The 21,609-nt window shown below is 38.9% G+C and overlaps 1 protein-coding gene across 5 annotated transcripts in view; it reads right to left on the bottom strand.

Moving 5' to 3' along the window:
• Positions 1-21,609, bottom strand: part of Prex2 (phosphatidylinositol-3,4,5-trisphosphate dependent Rac exchange factor 2) — a 321,717-nt gene that overhangs the window by 192,937 nt on the left and 107,171 nt on the right. For all 5 annotated transcript variants that reach the window (XM_029482876.2, XM_029482881.2, XM_021163512.3 and 2 more), the window contains 5 exons: positions 17,866-17,999; positions 15,201-15,304; positions 6,125-6,274; positions 3,446-3,590; positions 1,051-1,151 (listed from right to left, as the gene is read on the bottom strand). In XM_029482876.2, coding sequence (XP_029338736.1) covers positions 1,051-1,151; positions 3,446-3,590; positions 6,125-6,274; positions 15,201-15,304; positions 17,866-17,999 — 634 coding nt within the window. The remainder of the gene's footprint in view (positions 1-1,050; positions 1,152-3,445; positions 3,591-6,124; positions 6,275-15,200; positions 15,305-17,865; positions 18,000-21,609) is intronic.

Raw genomic sequence — 21,609 nt, 5'->3', positions numbered from 1 at the left:
CTGCCTATTAGGAAAGGCATGACTGTAAAAGTTCCACCTTTTAAAATGGCTCCTTTTCTTTCATTCCTCCCTGCCTTTTCACTTGGGCATCTTCTAGCTTTGTCCTTAGTCTCAGCACCACTTTCTCCTTGTTTTCGATGTTGTAAGTCCAGCCTTTTCCCCCCAGCACTGCTCCACGCCTACTCTTCAACTGTCAAGCCTCTTCTGGATTTCCTTTCTTCATCATGCAGAGCAGAAAGCTCAGTAGCACCCAGTCTCTTCCTCCGTCGTATCCAAATGCTGACTGTATAAGTGCTCTCAGCTTCTCCAGAGTCTCAGACAACCACCTCTCTTCATATCAATGGATGTAACTCCAAAGAATCCTTGTTCTGTTACTGCTAGGTCAAGTTCAGACCTCTGGCGGGCATGGGTGCTACAGCCTTTAACCTCTATACTGTGGACTCCTCAGTGCTGCAGGAATTGTCTGAGAACAAGCTCTGGTCATGCCTTCATGTAAAAATATGCATCTTCTCCTGCCCTTCAGTACACAGCCAATGTGTTGTCTTGCTGATTTTAGATATCTTACCAATTTTTCTATCACAAGCCCATCTCAGGACACTGCCTCATGAGCTCATAGTATAGAATAGCCACATGAGAATCTATTGCAGTTCCTCAAGTGGCTACCATGAAATTCTTACTACTATAGCTGAGTGCTCTCAGTTCATCAGAAATGGTATTTCCACCACTTCTGTTGTTTTAAGTTCTATTCACCCTGTGATGTCCATCTCCAATGCCACTGCCCCCTGAAGCAATCTCAGACACTCCAGTCATCTCTCTCCTTTCACAATCTGGTACTTATTAGTATTCTGGCTTTTGCCTGTGCAGATGCTGAGCATTTTATAGAATGGCAACTCTGAAATCCATGATACACTATTTTTGGCACATTAGGTATTAAAAGCATTGAAAAAATAACCATACCATGATTTGGAAAATTATACATAAAACAAATATGGGACTCAAACATGGGCCATTTGTGAACACATGGAAAAAGTAAATTAATGAAATAATCACCATGGTGGATGATCCCATTCTCTAACAATGCTTGTCCTAAGTGAACACCTTCTTCAGGCCTGTGAATCTCTCCAATTTCCAATAGCCATGAGACAAATTCACTGCAAGAGAATGATAATGGAAATCATAAGGTCTGTGTCTTTCTGAGAATTGTGTCTGGTCCACACATCATAAAAAAGCTATGAAAGGAATCTTAAATACACAAAGCATCATTTTCAAGATATTGCCCAGAAGATATTTTTTCACATGTATAGGGCTCATAACCAGAGAAGTCATAATCTATTCCAGAACCCCTATGTACTGAGCTCTCCTATACTGTACCCACTAAATAACTGCACTTGGGGAGGCCCTCTTCCCCAAAGAGCATTTGAAAGAAGATTTAGTTAAAAGATGACGCTCTCCCACAAAATGCCAATCATCATGGAGATCACTGAGATAAATATTCAATAAATACGAATATTTCCAAATAAAATGTTCTCATATCTATGCTTACAAAGATCTAACACTTGAATATTTACATAAACTGATGAATGTGATTCAGAATCGTTTTCGTTCCTTGCACACAGCCCAGAGTATTGAAGCCATGGCCATTACCAAACCATTCTTTTCCATTGATCCCACAGGTAATAAATACTTTCTATCAAATAAGAACACAGAACTCTACAAGTATGTTGGTTAGTTAAAGAAATATTTGTTAAGATAGGAAAGTGGACAAAGGCCTTTCTACTTTTATTAAATAATCATATAAAAGAGTAAAAAAGCATAAGAGAAATAATTAGATAAAAGAAGCAAAACAACTTAAAATAAAAGAGAAAAGGTTTAAGAGTATAAAATACCTTGTAATGACTACAGTTGTGAGCTCTGCAATATAACACTCTAGAATCAAGCCCTCTTTCTTTCTCCACTGGTTATGTGACCTCTCTCTCAACCTGGATGCCTTTATTGATAACACAGGGATGATATTGGGAATATCAATGTCATAGTGCTGCTACAGGATTTCTTGGGATGAAGTATGACAGCACAGAGCCTGGCACATAGTGGCCTCTAACAAAGGCCAGTGGGTTGAACTGATTCATATGAAGCTAAAGCATAATTATTCATTCAGAGTTCACTTACTTCACTAAATGCAAAATGAAGATGAGAAAAAGAGCTGATTTACACAATGATGTAAAATTTGTTTTAATGTGGGAGAGAGGCCAGAGTAAGTTTTCAAGTGGCTCTATGAATAAAGATCTTCTATGGCTATGTAGTATGCTGATAAAAGCTCCTGAGGAGCCTTAACTTTCAGTGACTTACCAGCAAGTAGACTTATCACCATGGAGACGCTAAAGTTATACCCATGAAATTATCATAAGATATGCCATCCTTATATGGTGCAAGCTGGGTCTTATATGTCAAGGTGGAACTAGATCTGTTTTCCTTTGTACTAGTTCCCACCTAAGGGGTGTTGACAGATCACAGATACAGGGACTTATTAATGTCTTTAGGCAACTGGATGACCCCACTATGAGTACCACTCCCTCACACTGGCCTTCAGTCTGGGGTTTCCTGGCCTACAGTTCAGAGGTGGCCATGTGCTATTTTCTGGTAGCTAGTTAAAGGATATCCTGGTGGGCACACATCCATCAACTTCATGGATCAAAGAGAAATAGAGAGTGAACTTGCCCAAACCGTTATACTAAGCAATGGTAGCATCAGGAGTTGAACAAAGATGGATGATTACAGACTGATCTTTGACATAACTCCCGGTAACTTTTGTGGATGGACTTCAGCATCCACTAACTATATGAGTGTGTCAAACTCCCTAGTCCATAGTTCCCAATTCTTTAAGTAACTACAGACACAATAAATTCATAAGGATTAATTGCTGAATTCAAAATTACATACAGAAAGACACCAGAGCCTGGCCTATGAAGACCCAGCTGAAGTAGCTCTGCTTCTCTTCCAGGTAAGATACAGCCTCTGATTCTAGGCCCCTTGGAAGATAATCTACTGGACTCTTAATCTATATACACTCCTTTATTTAAATTGTTTTCTCTCAGCTCTCATATCCCTTCACTCTGTGGACTCATGCCCAACTCTGGGTCTCAGATCCAGAACATGTCCACATCACACCTATCATCCTGTCCCCAACAGACACACAACCTGCCTGACACTCCTTGCCTGACCACAAGCTCTGATTCACCATGACAACAGGCATGTCAGCAATTATGGAGACCAAGGTGATGCCTCAATGGCTCAAGGGGCTGGCCATGACTGCATCTTTGTCCATTACCTCATATCTCTACCACCCAGAAAACATGTATTAAGAGACAGGGTTCAAAAATGCTTAGGATAATACCTTTTAAACACAAACCATATAAGACAGATGATGTACCCAAGAGACCAAGCTTACCTTCCCAGGAAGCACTTAGGAAATGTGGTCAGTTTTCTTTTTCTGTCTTTGATCAGATTTCCCTGTTTGCACATCATTTTATACAACTTCTCACCCTGCTCGGAGATCATTACCCAGGTGTCTTGTTCCATTCCTAATTTTAACCCTATCAAAAATGAAATAACAGGCATCATGTCAAATTCCTTCATTTATTCTTTGACAACTTCATTTAGCAAGCCCTCATTGCTGGAGCCACCACCAACCAGAAGGCTGTGGGTTTGAGCTCTGTATAACTGAAGCCAGTTTTTAGGAAATTTACAGCATCCTAGTGAGACTGGCAAGGCCATAGCCCCAGTGTACAAGGTAACTCTGTCAGCTGTGCCTCACGGGCACATGACTTTGCAAGAGGAAGAGGATTAAATGAAATTAGCATAATAGGATTGAGGTCTCCACTGGAGGGAAACCATATTACTGGAAAGGTTCATTCAGCATCTTACTTCTGTGTGGGAAATACATGAGAGTGCTCACAAGAAGACCAAACTATTAAACATTGTTTCTAAGAAAGGATTGTTTACTAAAGCTACTAAAGCTGAGCAATGCAAAGCACAGAGTCCTGGAGTTTACATAAGTATCCAGGTGCTCTAGTGGCTATGGCAGTGTCCTTGTAGAGGTAAATAACTTCATTCCTTGGGTACTGGGGAAATAGCAACATATTTTAATGTGCTGGTGAAAAAGTTGAGTATGATGGGAAAGAAGGTTCTATCACTTTAGCTGTAGCTTAGAGGACCAGGTATGGAGTAAATTAAAGAAGGGGAGTTTTAAAAGAGGAAACCATTTGGAGGAAAGCTGAGAAAATTCAAGCAAGCCAAAGCCCTTGTAAACAAGAAGAATCACAAAATGAGGAAGATGCTGAGAAATAAGCAGGAGGTGATATAGAGGGAACACAGCAATGGGTAACTACAGCTATGAAGGGGCAGGGAAATTGGGGTACCTTCCTGGCTGCAAGAGAAAAAGGGAAGTGGAGATGCTTTCCAGGCAAACTGTGGAGGAGAAAGAAGTCCTGACAATGTCAAGTGATCCAGAGGTCAGCATAGAACATTAGTACAAAGCCCAAGAAAGAAAAGAAGGCTGGCCACAAAGAAGTACACAAGTGTCAGAACAGAAGTCACTCTAGTGAGAACAGATAAGTCAATCAAAGAACATAGGGAGCAGGAGCCAGATTCAAAGATGAAATTCTGAGACCACCACAATCAGTGGATGGGACAAGGGGGCAATGTTACAGAAGAGGCAACGTTTGGAAGAAAGGAGCCAATGGGTATTCTAAAATTCCACTGACAATGAGGTGTTTTGTTTTGAAATCTCTGGGAGAACAATCAATAGTCTTATGCTTCCTAGGATTCCAAGTACCTCACAGTATTGACATAGCACACCTAACTAAGCACTACAAATGAATGTTCATTCAAATACATTATAATAAAATAAGAATAGTTTATATATTTTTCAATAATCAAACTTTCAAGATACTAAGTTCATCTTTTCTTTCTAATGCTTCCTGAGAATATATTCTAGGTTTCAGATGGATAAACCATACACAATTTACTACTGCCAGGTCAAATACACTTGAAAATTTTTGTGAAACCATGGAGCATGTTTTAAACAGGATATCTCATAGAGACAAGCTACTTATTGTTGACATTGCATTGTATTCAATGACGTTCAGACAATATTAAAGGTAATATGTATATATGCAAAGTGCTTTAATCTGAATTATAAAGCTTACCTATTGGTCTAGGAATTTTCAATGTGCTATAAAAACATAGAGAGCATTCCTTGGAGGTCCCGTGATATTGCAATGCACTGGATGACTATATCTGTCTCTAAAAAGACTATGACTGTGTTTCAGAGGAGGAAAAGTAACGTTCAAAGAAGATGGAAAAGCAGCTTTCAAATCTGAACTAACTGAAAAAGCAACAAAAATATGACCTATGTACTATTTTAATATTCCCAACTACATACAAGGTTTTATTTTCATTTTAATGTGCCAATTACAAAGCACAGGGAGAGCTACTGATTCCCTAATTGGTTCTTGATTGTGTCAATAGAGGTGGGACTTCCGAGTCCCAAGAAGAGGAGGGATGCAAAGAAAGAGGATTGGGACCTCTCTTTGGAGCAAGGCAAAGTTGCAGACATATAGGTCTTAGGGCCATTAGAGTTTGTAGCCTCTGGTGAGTGGGGACCATGGAGGATGGAGGGAGCTAGCTGATAAAATTAGGGCAGGAAATTCTTCACCCAGCCATTGAGTTATCTATCTAGTTTTAAAATAATAAAACTATCTAGTGTTTTCCATCCTTGAGACTAAGGTGGGCAAGAGGAGAAATAGGGCAGCTGGGGAGGTTTGGTGGCTTAGTGAAGCTAGTTGTGAAGGGATCAGGGAGCCATAGCAGCTCCCCAGGAAAATGGCCAACTGGTCTTTGGCGGAGTTGAGTGAGACCTGCGGTGGCTGATCTCTGAGCCTAGCCATGAGGGAAGGAAGAGAGCCTGTAAAGGTAGAAGCATATTTTATAAAACTACAGCAATATCACTTTGTAAATCAAGGTGAACATCATGCCTCAACACGTTCTCATAAATTTTCCCATTCTCTTCACTCATACCAAGCAAGAATGTTCACAAAGCACATTAGCTCCTACTTTATGCACCCACCTTTCCGACGTTCTCTCTCTTTCAAAATAGCTTCAAACCACTCATGCTTTTCTTCAGGGCTTTTAGCCATGCATACAAACCATTTATTTTTTGCTGTGTTGTGTATCTTCCACCCATTCACAACAATATGCCCACTGCTGTGAAAATCAGCTGAAAAGTAACAAGTGAAAACCAATAACTGCAGAGCAATATGTATTACATCAATTGAACATAAACATCCAATTCATGATGCACTCATGATAACTCATATGCAATACACATGAAAATTAAGGAAATATTTACATGGTAGATATACTCTGTGCTTATTAATGGAACATGTGTAACTCACAGTGCTGATATACTACATGTAAATAAATATTATATATTAATATCATGCAAACTACATTCAAAGATATTTTTAATTTTTAAAAATAATAAAATAAGCAGCATTTAGGCATTTTTCAATAACAAAGCATTTAAGATATTAAGTTCATCTTAGCTTTCTAATATTTCTTGAAAATATACTCTAGATTTCAGAAAAAAAAGACAATTTTACTGAACAGATAAATTTGCATTACTTAATGAATGTTGCAGGGAGATAAGGTCAGCAGAAAAGAATGGTGTGCAAAAGTAAAACAAAATATATTTTATCACTACACCAGAATGGAATGCAATGTTTGAACCCACACTATTCCAGAGTAAAATCAGGGAGACAACAATAACAGAATCTGTTCCTACTACTCAGTCATGCTCAGCAAGCAAAGGTTCCAAGATGGGGAAATGAAGGGCAGCCTGAATCAGCATCAGCACCAACCAAAGGGATGCCGTTTGTGTCCCTCAAGGCATTAGGCAGCAGTAGCCAGTACAGAGCAATGTGGGTGAGCAAGAAAACACCCAGGTACTACTCCTCCTGGATTGGCATCTCTTCTGCCAAGTCACATTTCACTAAGGTTTGGGGGTATAGGTGTTCTTGGTGCCCATTTTTGTTCATTAATGCCAAAACAACATGTTATCTTCTGTTAATTGGCTGATCCCCAGGATGTATTCTCAGAGTCACTGCATGCCTATGTGTTCTGTAAAACATCCCAGTCATTTCTGTACCAAATTATCCCCGATTCTGGACTGTGTTTTAGATATATACAGTGAGACCAGAAACAGCAACTTTTGGTCAAACAGAACCTCAAACTTGTAAAAGGAGCTTAGGGGACTTGCTATTTTTATTTAATTCATGTTCATAGCCAATTAAAAATAACTCACAATTATGGATTATAAGATTATAGGTTAATGAGTTTCAAGGGGAATATCAAAGTGACTTCATAATTACTCTACCCTTTTACTGAGCAATTTTAATGAATGAGTGAGAATAAAACCAAAACACATTTTTCTATTAAAAATATTTCAACTCCTCCTCCACATCTGTCACCTGATAAGATCCTTACATGTGAACCTTGCTCTATTGTTTAAAAGATCCCACATTCATACCTGCTTTATCTCCTACCAGAGAAAGACATCTACAATAGCTATATTCAACCTACACAAGAAACACTGGGCCTACTTTAAAATGAGCATAGCATACTCTTCCCACAGCTAATAGTAAAATCAACTAATAATATTCATTTCTGAAGACTGAAAGAATCAATCTTCTCAAATAACACACCAAGTGCTGCACATATATCATTTGGGAAAATTAGATTGTATCATAGGAATTTAAATAAATTAGTGTGTACGTGTGTACACACATGGATCATGGATGTATGACATCTACAGAGACCAGCAAAAGAGGCTGGATAGATCCCCTAAAGCTGGTCTTAGCACACATACAGATGGAAAAACAACTACAACATGGGTGTTGGCAACCCAACTTGAGTTCTCCTGAAGATAAACAAGTGATCTTAACTGCTAAGCCATTTCTCCAGCCCTGTAACATATGATTTCAAATGGAAGAATAATGGTAATCCATTAAAAGTTCAGAAGAGAATTGTTTTCTATTATGTTCTTTAACTATTATTTTAATTTTAAACTTATATATGTAGTTCTTTCATATATGCATACATATGGAGCCTTAAAAATGAGTATATATATATTATAATATAATTAACACATATTACACAAAATAAACAGTTGCTCCTGATTTACTTTAAAATGCAACACTCTGTAAGAAGACATATAATGACAGCACATTGTTCAAAATAATCCTGTGATGGTTTGTATATCCTTGGACCAGGGAGTGGCACCATCTGAAGGTGTGACCTTGTTGGAATAGGTGTGATCTGGTTGGAATGGGTGTGTCACTGTGGGTGTGGGTATAAGATCCTCACCCTAGTTGCCTGGAAGTCAGTCTTCCACTAGCAGCCTTTGGATGAAGACATAGAACTCTCAGCTCCTCCTGCACCATGCCAGCCTGGATACTGCCATGCTCCCACCTTGATGATAATGGACTGAACCTCTGAACCTGTAAGCCAGCCCCAATTAAATGTTGTTTTTTTTATAAAACTTGCCTTGGTCATGGTGTCTGTTCACAGCAGTAAAACCCTAACTAAGACAGAAGTTGGTACTGGGAGTGGGGTATTGCTGTGATAGGCCTGACCATGCTTTTATTTGAAAGAATGTGGATTTTTGGACTTTGGATTTAGAACTCAGTGGAATGCTTTAAATGGGGCTTAATGGGTCATCCTAGTAGGAATATGGAAGACTTTGTTGCTGGGAGTAATTTGAACTTTGTTGACCTGGCCCAAGAGATTTCAAAGGAGAAGAATTTCAGTATGTGGCATAAAGACTGTTTTTGTGGTATTTTGGTGAAGAATGTGGCTACTTTTTGCCCTTGTCTGAAAAGTCTGCCTGAGGCTAAGATGAAGAGACTCAGATTAATTGCATTGTCAAAGGAAGTTTCAAAAAGCCCAGCAGAGACTTTGTTCTCTGGTTAAGTCTTATGAAGAGAAGTTTGAACAAGCATAGCAAGCTTAGAAAGGAAAAATATAAAATACATGGTTCGAGTATTAAAGGAGTACCAGGGAATGGAATGGAGCAAAATCTTGTGTTCTAGGAGATAACAGATTAAGGGAGTGGGACCTTGGGGCAAGATCCTACCCAGCTAAATTTAGATCCAGGCAGGGTGGCACACACCTTTAATTCCAGGAGACTGGCATGTTGATCTCTGCATTCAAGGCCAATCTACAGAGCAACATCCAGGATAGCCAAGCTTAGGCAGTGAAGGATTTGGAAAACAGAAAGCCAGTGACAATGTAATAGTACAAGTGGGTCATGTTCTAATTCCTGCCAGCAGCAGAATTCGGCAGCTTTAGCCATGTGGCTCTGGCTCTAGAGTTAAGAATGGAAGGAACTACTGGGAAAATTGATGCTGGTTAACTGGAGCTAAGAAAGTAGCAGTGATTATGAAGAGACCAACATCACTGAGGTGAAATCTTCTGGGAAGTGTTTTCTGGGAGCACAAAGAAGCTGTGTTCCAGAGATAGCCAAGGTTGTACCTTGTGCTGCAGCTGAACTTGGTAATGTGTAAGAATCACCCAGGTGTTACTGGTTTTGAAGACATGAAGGTGTCATGAAGAACAGCTGAGGCTTGGCACTGTGAGAGGTAATAGAAGGTCATTGGAGAAGGTATAGCCTCAGCTGTAGTTGATAGCCCAGGACTGAAGGGGTCATGAAAAGGATTTGAGGCTTGGCACCCTGAAGAGAGCCTATGAGAGGCTATTGGTGAAGCCTAGTTGAAGTGGAACACCCCAGTGTATTGGAGATGTCAGTACCATGGAATGATCACCAAGAACAGCAGTTGTAGTGGAGTGGATCAACCTGAGCTTAGAGTGCTACAGAGGGCAGAGCTGGAAAAGTGATGCCAGCCCTTAGGAGGAGTCCAAAAGATCAAGTGGAATACCAGACACTGAAACATGAAGCTGTAACATTGAAATTGCCTTGGAGACTCAAAGATGTCAAAGATGCCAGAGCCATGAGATACATGCTAAGGAAAGCTGCTAACAGGGAGTGGAACCAGCCCAGGAGAAAGCAGTTTGTTGCAGTCAACAAAGATGAAAAAGGAGTGGAGATCTGAAGACCGATTTGACATCAGCCATGGAGATGCAGAGTTTGCCAAGCTGGTTTCCTGCCTTACTTTGGGGATTACAGTTAATTAAGTTGAATGAATCTCAGAAGAGACCTTGAATTTTGGACTTTTAACATTGTTGCGACTGCTATAGACTATGAGGACTTTGAAAGTTGGATAAATGCATTTTGCATTATGCTATGTTTAAGTATGGCCCCCATAGACTCATGTTTTTGAACAAGTCTATGGGGACCAGGGAGTGGAATATGATGGTTTGTATATCCTTGGACCAGGGAGTGACACCATCTGAAGGTGTGACCTTGTTGGAATAGGTGTGATCTGGTTGGAATGGGTGTGTCACTGTGGGTGTGAGTATAAGATCCTCACCCTAGTTGCCTGGAAGTCAGTCTTCCACTAGCAGCCTTTGGATGAAGACATAGAACTCTCAGCTCCTCCTGCACCATGCCTGCTGGATACTGCCATGCTCCCACCTTGATGATAATGGACTGAACCTCTGAACCTGTAAGCTAGCCCCAATTAAATGTTGTTTTTTTATAAGACTTGCCTTGGTCATGGTGTCTGTTCACAGCAGTAAAACCCTAACTAAGACAAATCCCATGAGAAAACTTATTCATAAAGACCATGCTCATTAAGACCAAGGAAAAGGTCAATAGTGCTTTCTCCTCCATGGGTTTTGTTGGCTTTGATTTGTTCTGTTGCTAGGATCCAACCCAGGGACTCTCCAGAGCTCAGCAGTCATCCTATTACTGAGACATACTCTGAACTTCTTTGTCCTCTTTAAGAACTAACAAACATCTTTGAATGAAATAACAATTTTGTGATTAACACAGAATTTTGTAATCTTCAATGGGCCTAAAAGGTTAATTTTATAGATGTGCAAAGGAGACTGGAACTTAACTGCCACTCATTAAATGTGGAATATTCAAGTTCAAAAATCCACCATATCTGATATCTTTTAAAATCAGAAATATCTGAAGGCCAATCCCAAACAAGTCATGAATGACGTTGAAGCCATGTGACCTGAGAATTCCTTACATTGATTCAGCATTCTTCCACTGACAGGAATGGAGTTCTTCCTAAACTGACCCATGTAAACCTCAGTGGAGACACTTGTAGCCATTTACACCATATCGTATTCTAGTAAGATAGACAATATTCAAGCCTTATACACTCATGCTACAAAAGCGGAAACCACCAAAATAACTGTTCAAAACATCAAATATTAATGAAATCTCCGTAATGCATTCAGCCCTTGCTTTGATGATCAACAGTGAATGTATCAGTTCTAAAAGAAAACTTAAAATCACAACTCATTCATACGAATATTCATGTGAAGAAAATTAGTTTTGAAATAAATCTTTGATTTTATCAAATAATGCAAGAAAGAATCCTAGCATCCAACACAACACAGGACAGTACTTAGAACAGAAAATGAGGGGGGGGGGGTTAAAACTCTAAAGAGTTGATGAGCTCTTACATTTTTTGGACACTCAAATTTCTTTACATAACATAAAAAATTGTTTTAAAATATATAAAAATGTATTAGAAAAATTATGCTTTTTGTACCCTAGGTAACATACTAAAATTATGAAGTTTTCATTAAATGGGAAGGCTCAGCAGGTAAAAAGGTTCGCTACCCAAGCCTGAGTTTGTGAGTTGGATTCTCACAACCCATAGAAGGAAAGAGCCGACTTCTGTGCATTCTGGAGTTCTTTGAACTTAACACATATGCCCTAACTCACAGGCATATCATACACGTATAATAGTAGTAGTGATGGTGGTAATAATAATAATAATACCATAGAATATATTCTACCCAACATGAACAAAATTACTTTTGATCAAGTATCTATTATCATCTATTCAATTACCTCCTATAAAACTGCTGAACACTATGTGAATTTGGTGACAAAAATGGGAAAATGATGGATAAAGTTAATACTTCTATTGAAGTGGAAATAGATTCAGTTGTAAGAGTTTGTATTTTTCAACATTTAAAAATTACATGAAAGGGTTTATTTTAGAATCTCATTGAAAATGCGGTGTTTAATATTCAGTAATATGTTCAATACCTTAAGATGGTTCTAAATATTTATACTGAAACAATGGTTGCAAATTTTTCTATTTTAAAATATACCCGAGACAAAGCAAAGCGGTAATGCAAAGCTTACCCAGCCTATGTGGGAAACTAAATTTGACACCCACCACAAAACAAAGTGGAAAAAACAAACAACAACAACAATGGGAAAACTATCCTAAAATAAAAATTTTCAGTAGTACTGCATTCAAATGCAACCACGGTATTCAAACCTGTGGTTTGCCCAAATCACACTTTTAAAAGGTCAGCTGCCTTCATCCACTCTTTCTGCAAAACCACACAAATAAACTAGTTCTTCAAAGAAATTTCAAATTTCTTATGAAAGTTAATCAGTGGAATTTCAGGAATGCTTTCCCTATTGCCTTTGATTGAGTATCTTATTACATCATGAACTATCTGCAGCAATAATGCCTGAAGAGAAACTAAATTAGTTACTGAAAGGAATGCTGTAATCCAGATAATGAGTGAATGGCAATCTGGCTACACATTAAATCACTAACATCCTCATTTAACAGGGCAAATAATGTGGAGGACAATTGGCCCAACTTTTTCACATTGGAAAGACATACTATCAGTTCCTCTATGCTATGGTATAACTATGAGAGAATACATGTTAAGAATTCTAAACAGAAATTATCATAATTATTTACTGGGGGGCTAGAGTTCAGTTGTAGAGCTTTTCCCTAACAAGTGGAAGGCCTGGGCTTGTGAGAATAATTGAGTTATATTCTATGTGTCAGCTGAAGGCTAAGTAACTTTCCACCAGATACAAATATTTCTCCTGCTAGTTTTGAACAAAATACTGCAATCAAGTGTCTAATGGAGTTTCTGCTTTTTCCAGGAAGCATTTTTTCTACACCTACAGTATATAACAATACTAAATATTTCTGTAATTCAAGTAGAATAAAAATTTCCCATCTAGTTTTCCATCATAAATTCCAGATATCCTCAACACTTTATCCCAACTCATTCAATTTTGATTAAGATAAAGTACAGCTGCTGAGTTGGTTTGGATAATCGCAAATAAACTGGATATCCAGATAAGCAGATAAGATAAACAGATATGTTCCATTCCTTATCTTAACAGGATCCTGACAGAGAGAGTACTTGGCAGTGGACATAGTCAGTCAGGCCCAGATCTTCCAGAATCATAGGTTTTCATTTAAAAATCTGAGCTCATTGAGAAGTAATGAAGGTTCCATGATGGGAATGACCAGGGAAGAAAGAAAGGTAGAAAGCTGATGAACCACCCAAACAGCTTGTTGAACAGGCAGCAGCCCAGTTCAGTCCCTGCACAATGATGTTTTGAGCCATGTCAGCTTCCCAGGCATGGACACCAGAGCCTCCTAACTGAGAATTGGCCCCTGCTCTATACCAAACAATAGAATGCTCCACAATGACTTTGTTCTAGGATCTGGGCTTGTGTCTTATCTTCTGAAATATTGATGGAATTTATTGCTTGTCTTCAAGATCTTGTTCATCCTTAAAAACTCTACATTTGAGTTCCTAAGCAAGAGGAGAGGTTGGGGAGCTCCATGGCTTCCCATGCACTTCCTTATAGGAAGTGAAAGGCATCCATTTGTAGCTTGAAGTACTTTTTCCTTTATTTTATTTTTTTTATTATCATTAAAACAGTAAGATCAGCTTTGTCTCTTTGTAAACAAATTTCAAAGGCAAACCTTTTCTTTTTTAATGTAGTATTTTTATTATTTGGGAATTTCACATCATGCACCCAATCACTGTCATTCTCAAGTCACACACACACACACACACACACACACACATACACATACTTGTGACCTCCTCATACACAAAACAAGAAGAAAAGAAAGTTCAATTTGTGTTGTTCATACTCCCAGTGGCCAGCCCCTTAAAGACAACAGAGTCCTTCTCCCCTTGCTCCCCTGCCAGAAGTCATCAATTGTGGAAAGCTATACCACAGCATCCTTATCTTAATTTTCTCTTCCAGGGTTTCATCTCTAGGCTGTTACTTTTCGGAAAGATGGGGGTGGGGTGGGAATAGGGGTTGTCACAGCAACAGAGAAGCTAATGAAGACACTATATAGTCCACTGTAGATGAAGAGACAAAGCACATACATTGTATAGACATAGTATAGTATTATCTAGCTACTGATAAGGGATTCTTGTAATTTAGAATGACAAGAAATCCTCAGTCCCACTGCTGTGCTGGATACTAAGAGGCTTGACACTACCTGGGGGTAAATTTAGCATCTATTAATCTATTTTATATACTCTTATCATCTTTCCTAATGCAACATTGAAATTATAATGGAAATTATTGGAAAAATGTGATTCATTTTACAAACCCTTCATTTTAAATACACAGCCTTTTTTTCAAATGATAAACATAAAATGTATTTTAACTCTGTTTTACTTTAGGTTGTCACTAATCATATTTTCATAAGCATGTTTGTAAAGATCAAATTCTCAAAAAAATTCCCTTTGGTAATAAGGAGCAATCCAGCACTTGGAAGCACAAAGATCATCTGCAGTTTCCCTCTGCAAGTTAAGCCACATGCGACTTTACATGACTAAAGTACACCTACTATCACTTATATTCTAAGGTAAAAATGGTATAGAAGAAAATTACCATCCTGATAAAATATAACTTAAAGAGAATCAACTCACTCGTTAGACATTTTCTGCACATGTACTTTATACTCCCAAGTATAAAGTTGCTAATGCCCTATGGTATTAAAGCAAAATAGGCATACTCAGACATGACAACGGAGTTAATTTCTTTTAAAATGGTATCTTCTAGCCAACACCACTTACAAGTAAAACAAGGGTCCTGCAGGTCTGCATCTCACCTCTAGCACTTCCCACACCCCCGTTATACCTAGCAAGCCACCCCTAAGGTTTGATACATTGAAGACAAATTATTCCATCAGAAGCTCACTCACCTGTGCCGTCATCCACATTTTCCACTTCCATCACCTCAGTATTGATCCGCCCTCGAAAGACATACCGATACCCATCCGTGGATGCCTTACTATTCTTCAGCCGTCTTAAAAAAAAAATAGAACCACAAAGCTTTTGTTAGTAAACTTAATATGAGTTTTAATGTTCATTGGGAAAAATGTCTCAAATTGCTTAGTATCATAAACAGTTTGGGGCAGTTGATTTTACTCAAGTCTTCTCCCTCAAGATGGTGCTGGTGGGTTGTGGCGCAGGGTGGAAGGAGGGGGAGCAGGATCTCATGCATCAAGACAGACCTAAGATATGCTACAGAGCAGGGGATGACCTTGACCTTCTGATCCTACTGCCTCCAGTTCCCGACTGCCAGAACTACAGGTGCGCATGGCCATACACTGTAGAGAGAGTTCTGAAATTTTGGTTTCTTTAAAACACACAAACACACACACACACACACACACAGAAATATTGTAAGAATATGTTTTCATTTAGTCCCTGGTGTGGGATATGGAGCAGCTTCGGACTGTCCATAGTAGCTGACTATGATTTGCCTTGTACTCGAGCAGAGTTTTGCCAGCTGCGGACATTTTCTGTGGTTGTGCGAGGTTTGGAATTCTGAAACCTTTTCGGAGGATATGTAAGCGCTAGACTGTTGAGGGATTGCTGGTCATTCACGGGGGTTGGTTGTGGTTTGTTAGTACAAAGAAGAAACAAAAGAAGAAAGAAATTAGATTCAGAGAGTCTCTCTCTCTCTCTCACCCATCTATCCTTTTGTTCTCTCCTATCTAGAGAGAGGCACTGAAATCAGGGAGATAAAGGGCGGGACAAAAGAGACCCACAAAGCTGTAAAGACCAACTACAAGCAAAGAAGAAAGAAGAAAATTAGATTCAGAGGTCTCTCTCTCTTTCTCTCTCTCTCCCTCCATCCTTCTTTCTCTTCTATCCAGTGATAGGGGTGAAAATTGAGGGGGATAAAGGATGAGAAAAGAAGAACTGACACACTTGCTAAGACCAGCTACGGTACCCAGTTTATTTGATGTTGGGTATCTAACTCAGGTTTCTTGATTGCTATAAAAGTACTCTACCAAGAGAGTTACATCACAGGCCCTTTATATATGAATTAAAACAACACTAAGTTAAAATAAAGCATGAAAGTAAAGACTATATATATAGCAGTGGTGGTTGTGTACATTTCCTCAGTGTAAGACTTCAACACGGTCAAGCCTGCATGGCAGATGCTGAAGTTGGTGGTTTAAATCTACATTTGAGTTCTCACACCTCTGATTCTCACTTTTCAGGAGCTGAGAATTTCTAGTTTGGTTTGGTTTGGTTTGGTTTTGCTTTGCTTTGCTTTTACAAGACCTGCCAAGCAAAGTCAATTAGTTCTTCTGATTCATCTTCAGAGAAACTGACCTGCTAGAAGCTCATATGTAGAGCAATACTCAGATGCAAAAATAAATCCTAGGGCATGAAGATGAATGCATTGTCCTTGGCTGTTGTGATTGCAATATTATGGGATGTTGAAGGAGAATTCAGTTTACTCTGCTCTCAAAGTAGTTCTAGGCCTCCAAAGGCTTATGCTAAGATGAAGTCTGTGAATGATCTGGGTTGTTTCTGGTTGAAGGAATTATTCACAGGCTTCTCTATTTTGGAAGAAAGGACACCTCAGTCTAGTTCAGTGGTTCCCAGTGTTCCTAACACTGTGACTGTTTAGTGCAGTACTTCATGTTGTCATAACCCCCCAACCATAAAATTATTTCATTGTTACTTATAACTGTACTTTTGCTACTGTTATGAATCATAATTTAAATAGCTGACATGCAGGATATTTGATATGCAACCTTCAAAGGGGTCACAGCCCACAGGTTGAGAATTACTGATCAAGTTATTCCCATTTCTAGCCACTGTGCAGTCTGCATTGTGCATTAAGGATATCTACTATACACATAATAAGATTTTACTTCAATATAACTTTTCAGTAATTTTCTGGGTGACGATAAGATATTACACCAGATTACAAAATTTTGTATTATTACACCAATAATACAAAATTATTATACGGATAATAATTTTGCAAAAGCTCTGGATTTGATGATAGACACGTTAGCTTTTAGGATGGGATGATTAAAGTGGAGGTTCAAATTCATAACTGCTAGTGCTAACAAGCTTCAGGTACCAGCATAGGACTGGTGGTAGAGGTGTTAACAGGGAAGGGAATGGGGGTCCAAGGTTCTCAATGTGTCATCTATAGGAATTTTGAAAATACCCTGGATGATGACAGAAGCCGACTGGAAATTGATCAGAGCTCAAAGCAGAGACACTATGCTCTGTGAGTGATCAATTGTGAAAACATATGAACAGAATCTCACATTGCCAAGTCTCCTGCAGATACAGGAAGAAATGGCTCAGAAGCTAACTAAGAAAAGGGGAACACACCACCATCTCTGATAGGCTATGCCTCTCCTTGAGAGAGCTGTTGGGGGAAAGTCACAAGAGATACTGAGTCAGTGGCCATGATTACCCAGCAGGTAAAGAAAGCAAGCAAACAGGCTGGGCTGAAACGGGTTATTAGTGAGATGAATTCTGGGATTCCTGTGGGGATCCTGTGAGATCAAAATAATAATTCCAAAATGTGACTTTTTATGAGCTTACCTGTGTTTTCTTTTGCAGTATACCAAAAGATTATCAAAAAGAAAAAACACCCGTTCTTGAATATTTCCGGAAGAAATTTTCATTAGGACTCCACACATCAGCATCTCAGTACAGGTGTCGGTAATGTTGGACCCCTGAGGCAGGAAAAGAAATGATGATTTGTCTGATCGCCTAATATTATTATCTTTGTAGTGCTGGGATCAAATGAAGGGTGTCAGACAAGTAAGACAAGTACAATGCCACTGTACCTTATCTGCAAGGCCTGCCTGAATTTTTATATGCAATTATGCTCTTTAACTTTTCACTTGTTTTGTTTTTTTTTTTTCATTAACAACTATCATGTACACAGTCAAAGTGGTTACACTGAATGCTGTCTCCTTCCCAGTCTGCATAGAGAATCTAGGTCTACCCAGAGACAACTGAAGCTCCAACAGCAGACATGCTAAAACAGGACCATAGACAACTACAGAGGTAAGGGTGGAAAATCTTCCCTAGTTAAGAGCACACTAACTGATCATCTAATATCAAATGGTCAGCCTAGCAACTCAAGTATAACAGGGAAGGAAAAGATACAATGACATACACATGTGCACGTATGTGTGCATGTGTGCATACACTCCCCACACACCCCCACAGGCATACATGCACACACATGTTCACACACTTGCACATATATACTTGTAACAACAATAACAAGGAAGAGGAAGGGAGGTCACGAATTTCAAAGAAGACAAGGAAGTGGGTATATGACAGACAGAGTTTGGGGTCAGGCAAGGGAAGAAATGATATAATTTCATTATAATCTCAAGAATAAAAAAAAATAAGAAGCCTAAGTTATTAGTGGGTATCAATTTAAATATATCATCTAATTATAGAAAGGAGGAGACAATAGAAAAAGAAAAATGGACTGGAGGGAGACTTAGAGGATGAGAGGCTTAGTTCCCATCACCCAGGCCAGGTGGCTCACAAGCCCGTTAACTCCAACCCACTAGGGATCCGATGCCTCTAGCTGATTCTTAACACAGACCTGAGAGGAGAATAGAGGCCAGAGAGAAGCAGCCACCCCCAGGCATCAACATAATTTAGCTCAGCATAGAGCTGAACACACCGCTCTCAACACCTCCACTGGGCTCCTACAGAGTGTCTGGCTCACTTCCTGCTAGCACTTGTAAGCTCTTTGCTGCCACCTAGCCATCCATATACTGCGCAGACTGAGTCAGATTTAAGACAGACAAATAAAAGAATGCAAGTTTTCAGCTGGTCTCTACAGCTAGAATATTTCAGCTTTAAATGTGTCTGTTTTCTTTTAACCCATACGTAAATTGCTGGGTTTTATTTAAATCAAAGTTTCTATCTTTTGGTTTTGATACTTAATATTCAGAACATTAAGCATAGTCTCATATTTCCACAATAATTACTGATAGGTTATATCTCCAATGTCAATGAAAAGATCCATTTCAAAATAGATTAGATTAGATTAGATTAGATTAGATTAGATTAGATTAGATTAGATTAGATTAAAGGCAGGTTATTTAGGAATTAGGATTGAGGCCAGGGGAATTACCAAGGGGAGAGGGGTGGGGAGAAAGAGCGAAAGAGCAAAGAGTACAGAGAAAAGAGAAGGAGAAGAAGAGAGCAAGAAAGACCAAAATGTTGGGGTTATATAGGAAAAGCCTCTGAGGGAATGGCAGCCCAGCTCCTGGGCTGGGAAGTTTAGGATTGGGGGCAAGGTATGTCAGGTAAGGATTGGGGGGATGCTGGGAGAACCTGAAGGCCAGTTCTGCTTTGATATGTAAAATGCGTACCTCAGTCCTTTGTCCAAAGTCCTTTGTCCAAACAACTCCTAGTATTACTCTTATAGTCAACTACAAATAGAGTTAAACAAAACCTCAAATCTATTCTAAAATTCTATAGTAGAAATTAATAAAGAGAAGGTGTTATTATATTCACTTGCTTATCTATATTCCAAACATATCTTGTTTTAGGAAACCTCTTCTTAAAATTTCTTTTTATCCTGAAAGTACAAAATCATATGGAGATGTTGTAAATCTTTACACAGTTTGATCAACACTCCTGTGTTCACTGAGCCCAAATTACCATGAACATGAACCTAGGTCTCAATACAGTAGCATGATTTCTTATTACTTCCTTGTGATTATATAATTCCTTATTTTGGGCATAGCCACAGTTAAAATAGCATTTTAAAGAAAGCATACTTAACCAAGACTCAAGGACTTTAAGCTGAATTACTAAACAGTGTCATGTTAATGATTTTCCTTCATCAAAATACCTTACTGTGAATCCAGAACCTACAGCTAAAACCACATAATTGATCCACCCAAAGTGAGGTGAACTTGAGTGTGGCCCAGTACTATGAAGTAAGTCAACAGCTCTAATTAAACATCTGGTAATTTTCTTGGCAAAGTAGATTCTTTGTTGGCCTATGAGCTCACAAGGTCTAGTAGGATACTCTGAAACTCTTCACTTTCTGGCTGTATCTCACTTTTTCATTATCAAAATCTTCTCAAATACAGTGGGTTCTCCTGGGAAGTACTATCATAAACTGTGGTGGTAAAAGGATAACTTCAAAGATTAGCAGTTAAAGGATAGGCTGTATATTTTCTTGGCCATAGTTATTGCATAAATGCTGAGAAAAACTTGTATTTACTGCTAAAGGGCAGGTAAGAAAACAATACTTCAAAGAATCAGCTTTTTTTTTTTCCTTAGTTGCAAATTTGCAGACCTAAACTTTATCAGCTTATTGTTTTGAGAAATTGGGTATGTTAGTTATCCTAACATAACTTCAGTAAAATGTTCAGACTCATAAGTAACTGTTGAGGTATGGTTACCCCCCAGAGGTTCATATCCTAGAGATATTGTATTAAGACAGGCTAGGCTGACTCCATGATAGACTTCACATTGGTAGTTCAGAAGACTAGGCCTAAATCTCTGTTTCCAAGACCTCAAAACCTGCCCTACCCCATCACCTGACCTGAGGCAAGAACAATAGGTCATCAACAGTTTCCAAACTTCCCCACCAACAGTTTCCAGCCCCCTACATCTCAGCATTGGTTTTGGAATATCCCTAGAGATAGAGCCAATGATTAAGATAGAGGCCACCTACCCCTCCCTGGAATTCCTCTAATGTGCTTTAAATCAGGACTTTGAGCTCACTGGATGTCTCTGTCGTGGTAGATGGTAGACCCCAGCATGCTAGACTTCTGCAGAATAAAATGCTCTTTGTGTTTACATACTATTTGAGTCCAAGGTATCATTCTTCTGTGAATCATGAACCTTTACAGTATGACAATGTTGGTGAGTAGTGAATTAGGTCATAGGCACTAACCTCACAAATGTTAAAGCAGATCTTATGGACTGGGTCATTTCCTATGAAAATGAATTATTGAAAGGGAGCCTGGTTACTTCTACCTTCTATAGGTGAGTTAGCTCTTCTCATGAACTCCCAGGATGTTCTGTCATCTGCCCGGAAGCTCTAGAGACTTGAGCAAAGACCACTAACAAACTCTTGGCTCCCCCACACCCTGAGCTAAGTGACCAAGCTTAAGTATTCCCTTCAGTTGCTTATATTAGCAAATCAATATGTCCTAAAGGTGAGTGATTAGCCAAGGAATTCTACCTTCCTGTAGCCAAATTAACTCAAATAAGATTATTACAGTCTTAGATGTCTAAATGGAGTCTGGGATGTCATGCTAAATAAAAGGTTTGAAGAAAAGAGAGCCTATT

Source organism: Mus caroli, unplaced genomic scaffold (genome assembly GCF_978045245.1).
Source record: "Mus caroli unplaced genomic scaffold, Mus_caroli_1 scaffold_1, whole genome shotgun sequence".
NCBI lineage: Eukaryota > Metazoa > Chordata > Mammalia > Rodentia > Muridae > Mus > Mus caroli.
This window is presented reverse-complemented; position numbering and strand designations above follow the sequence as displayed.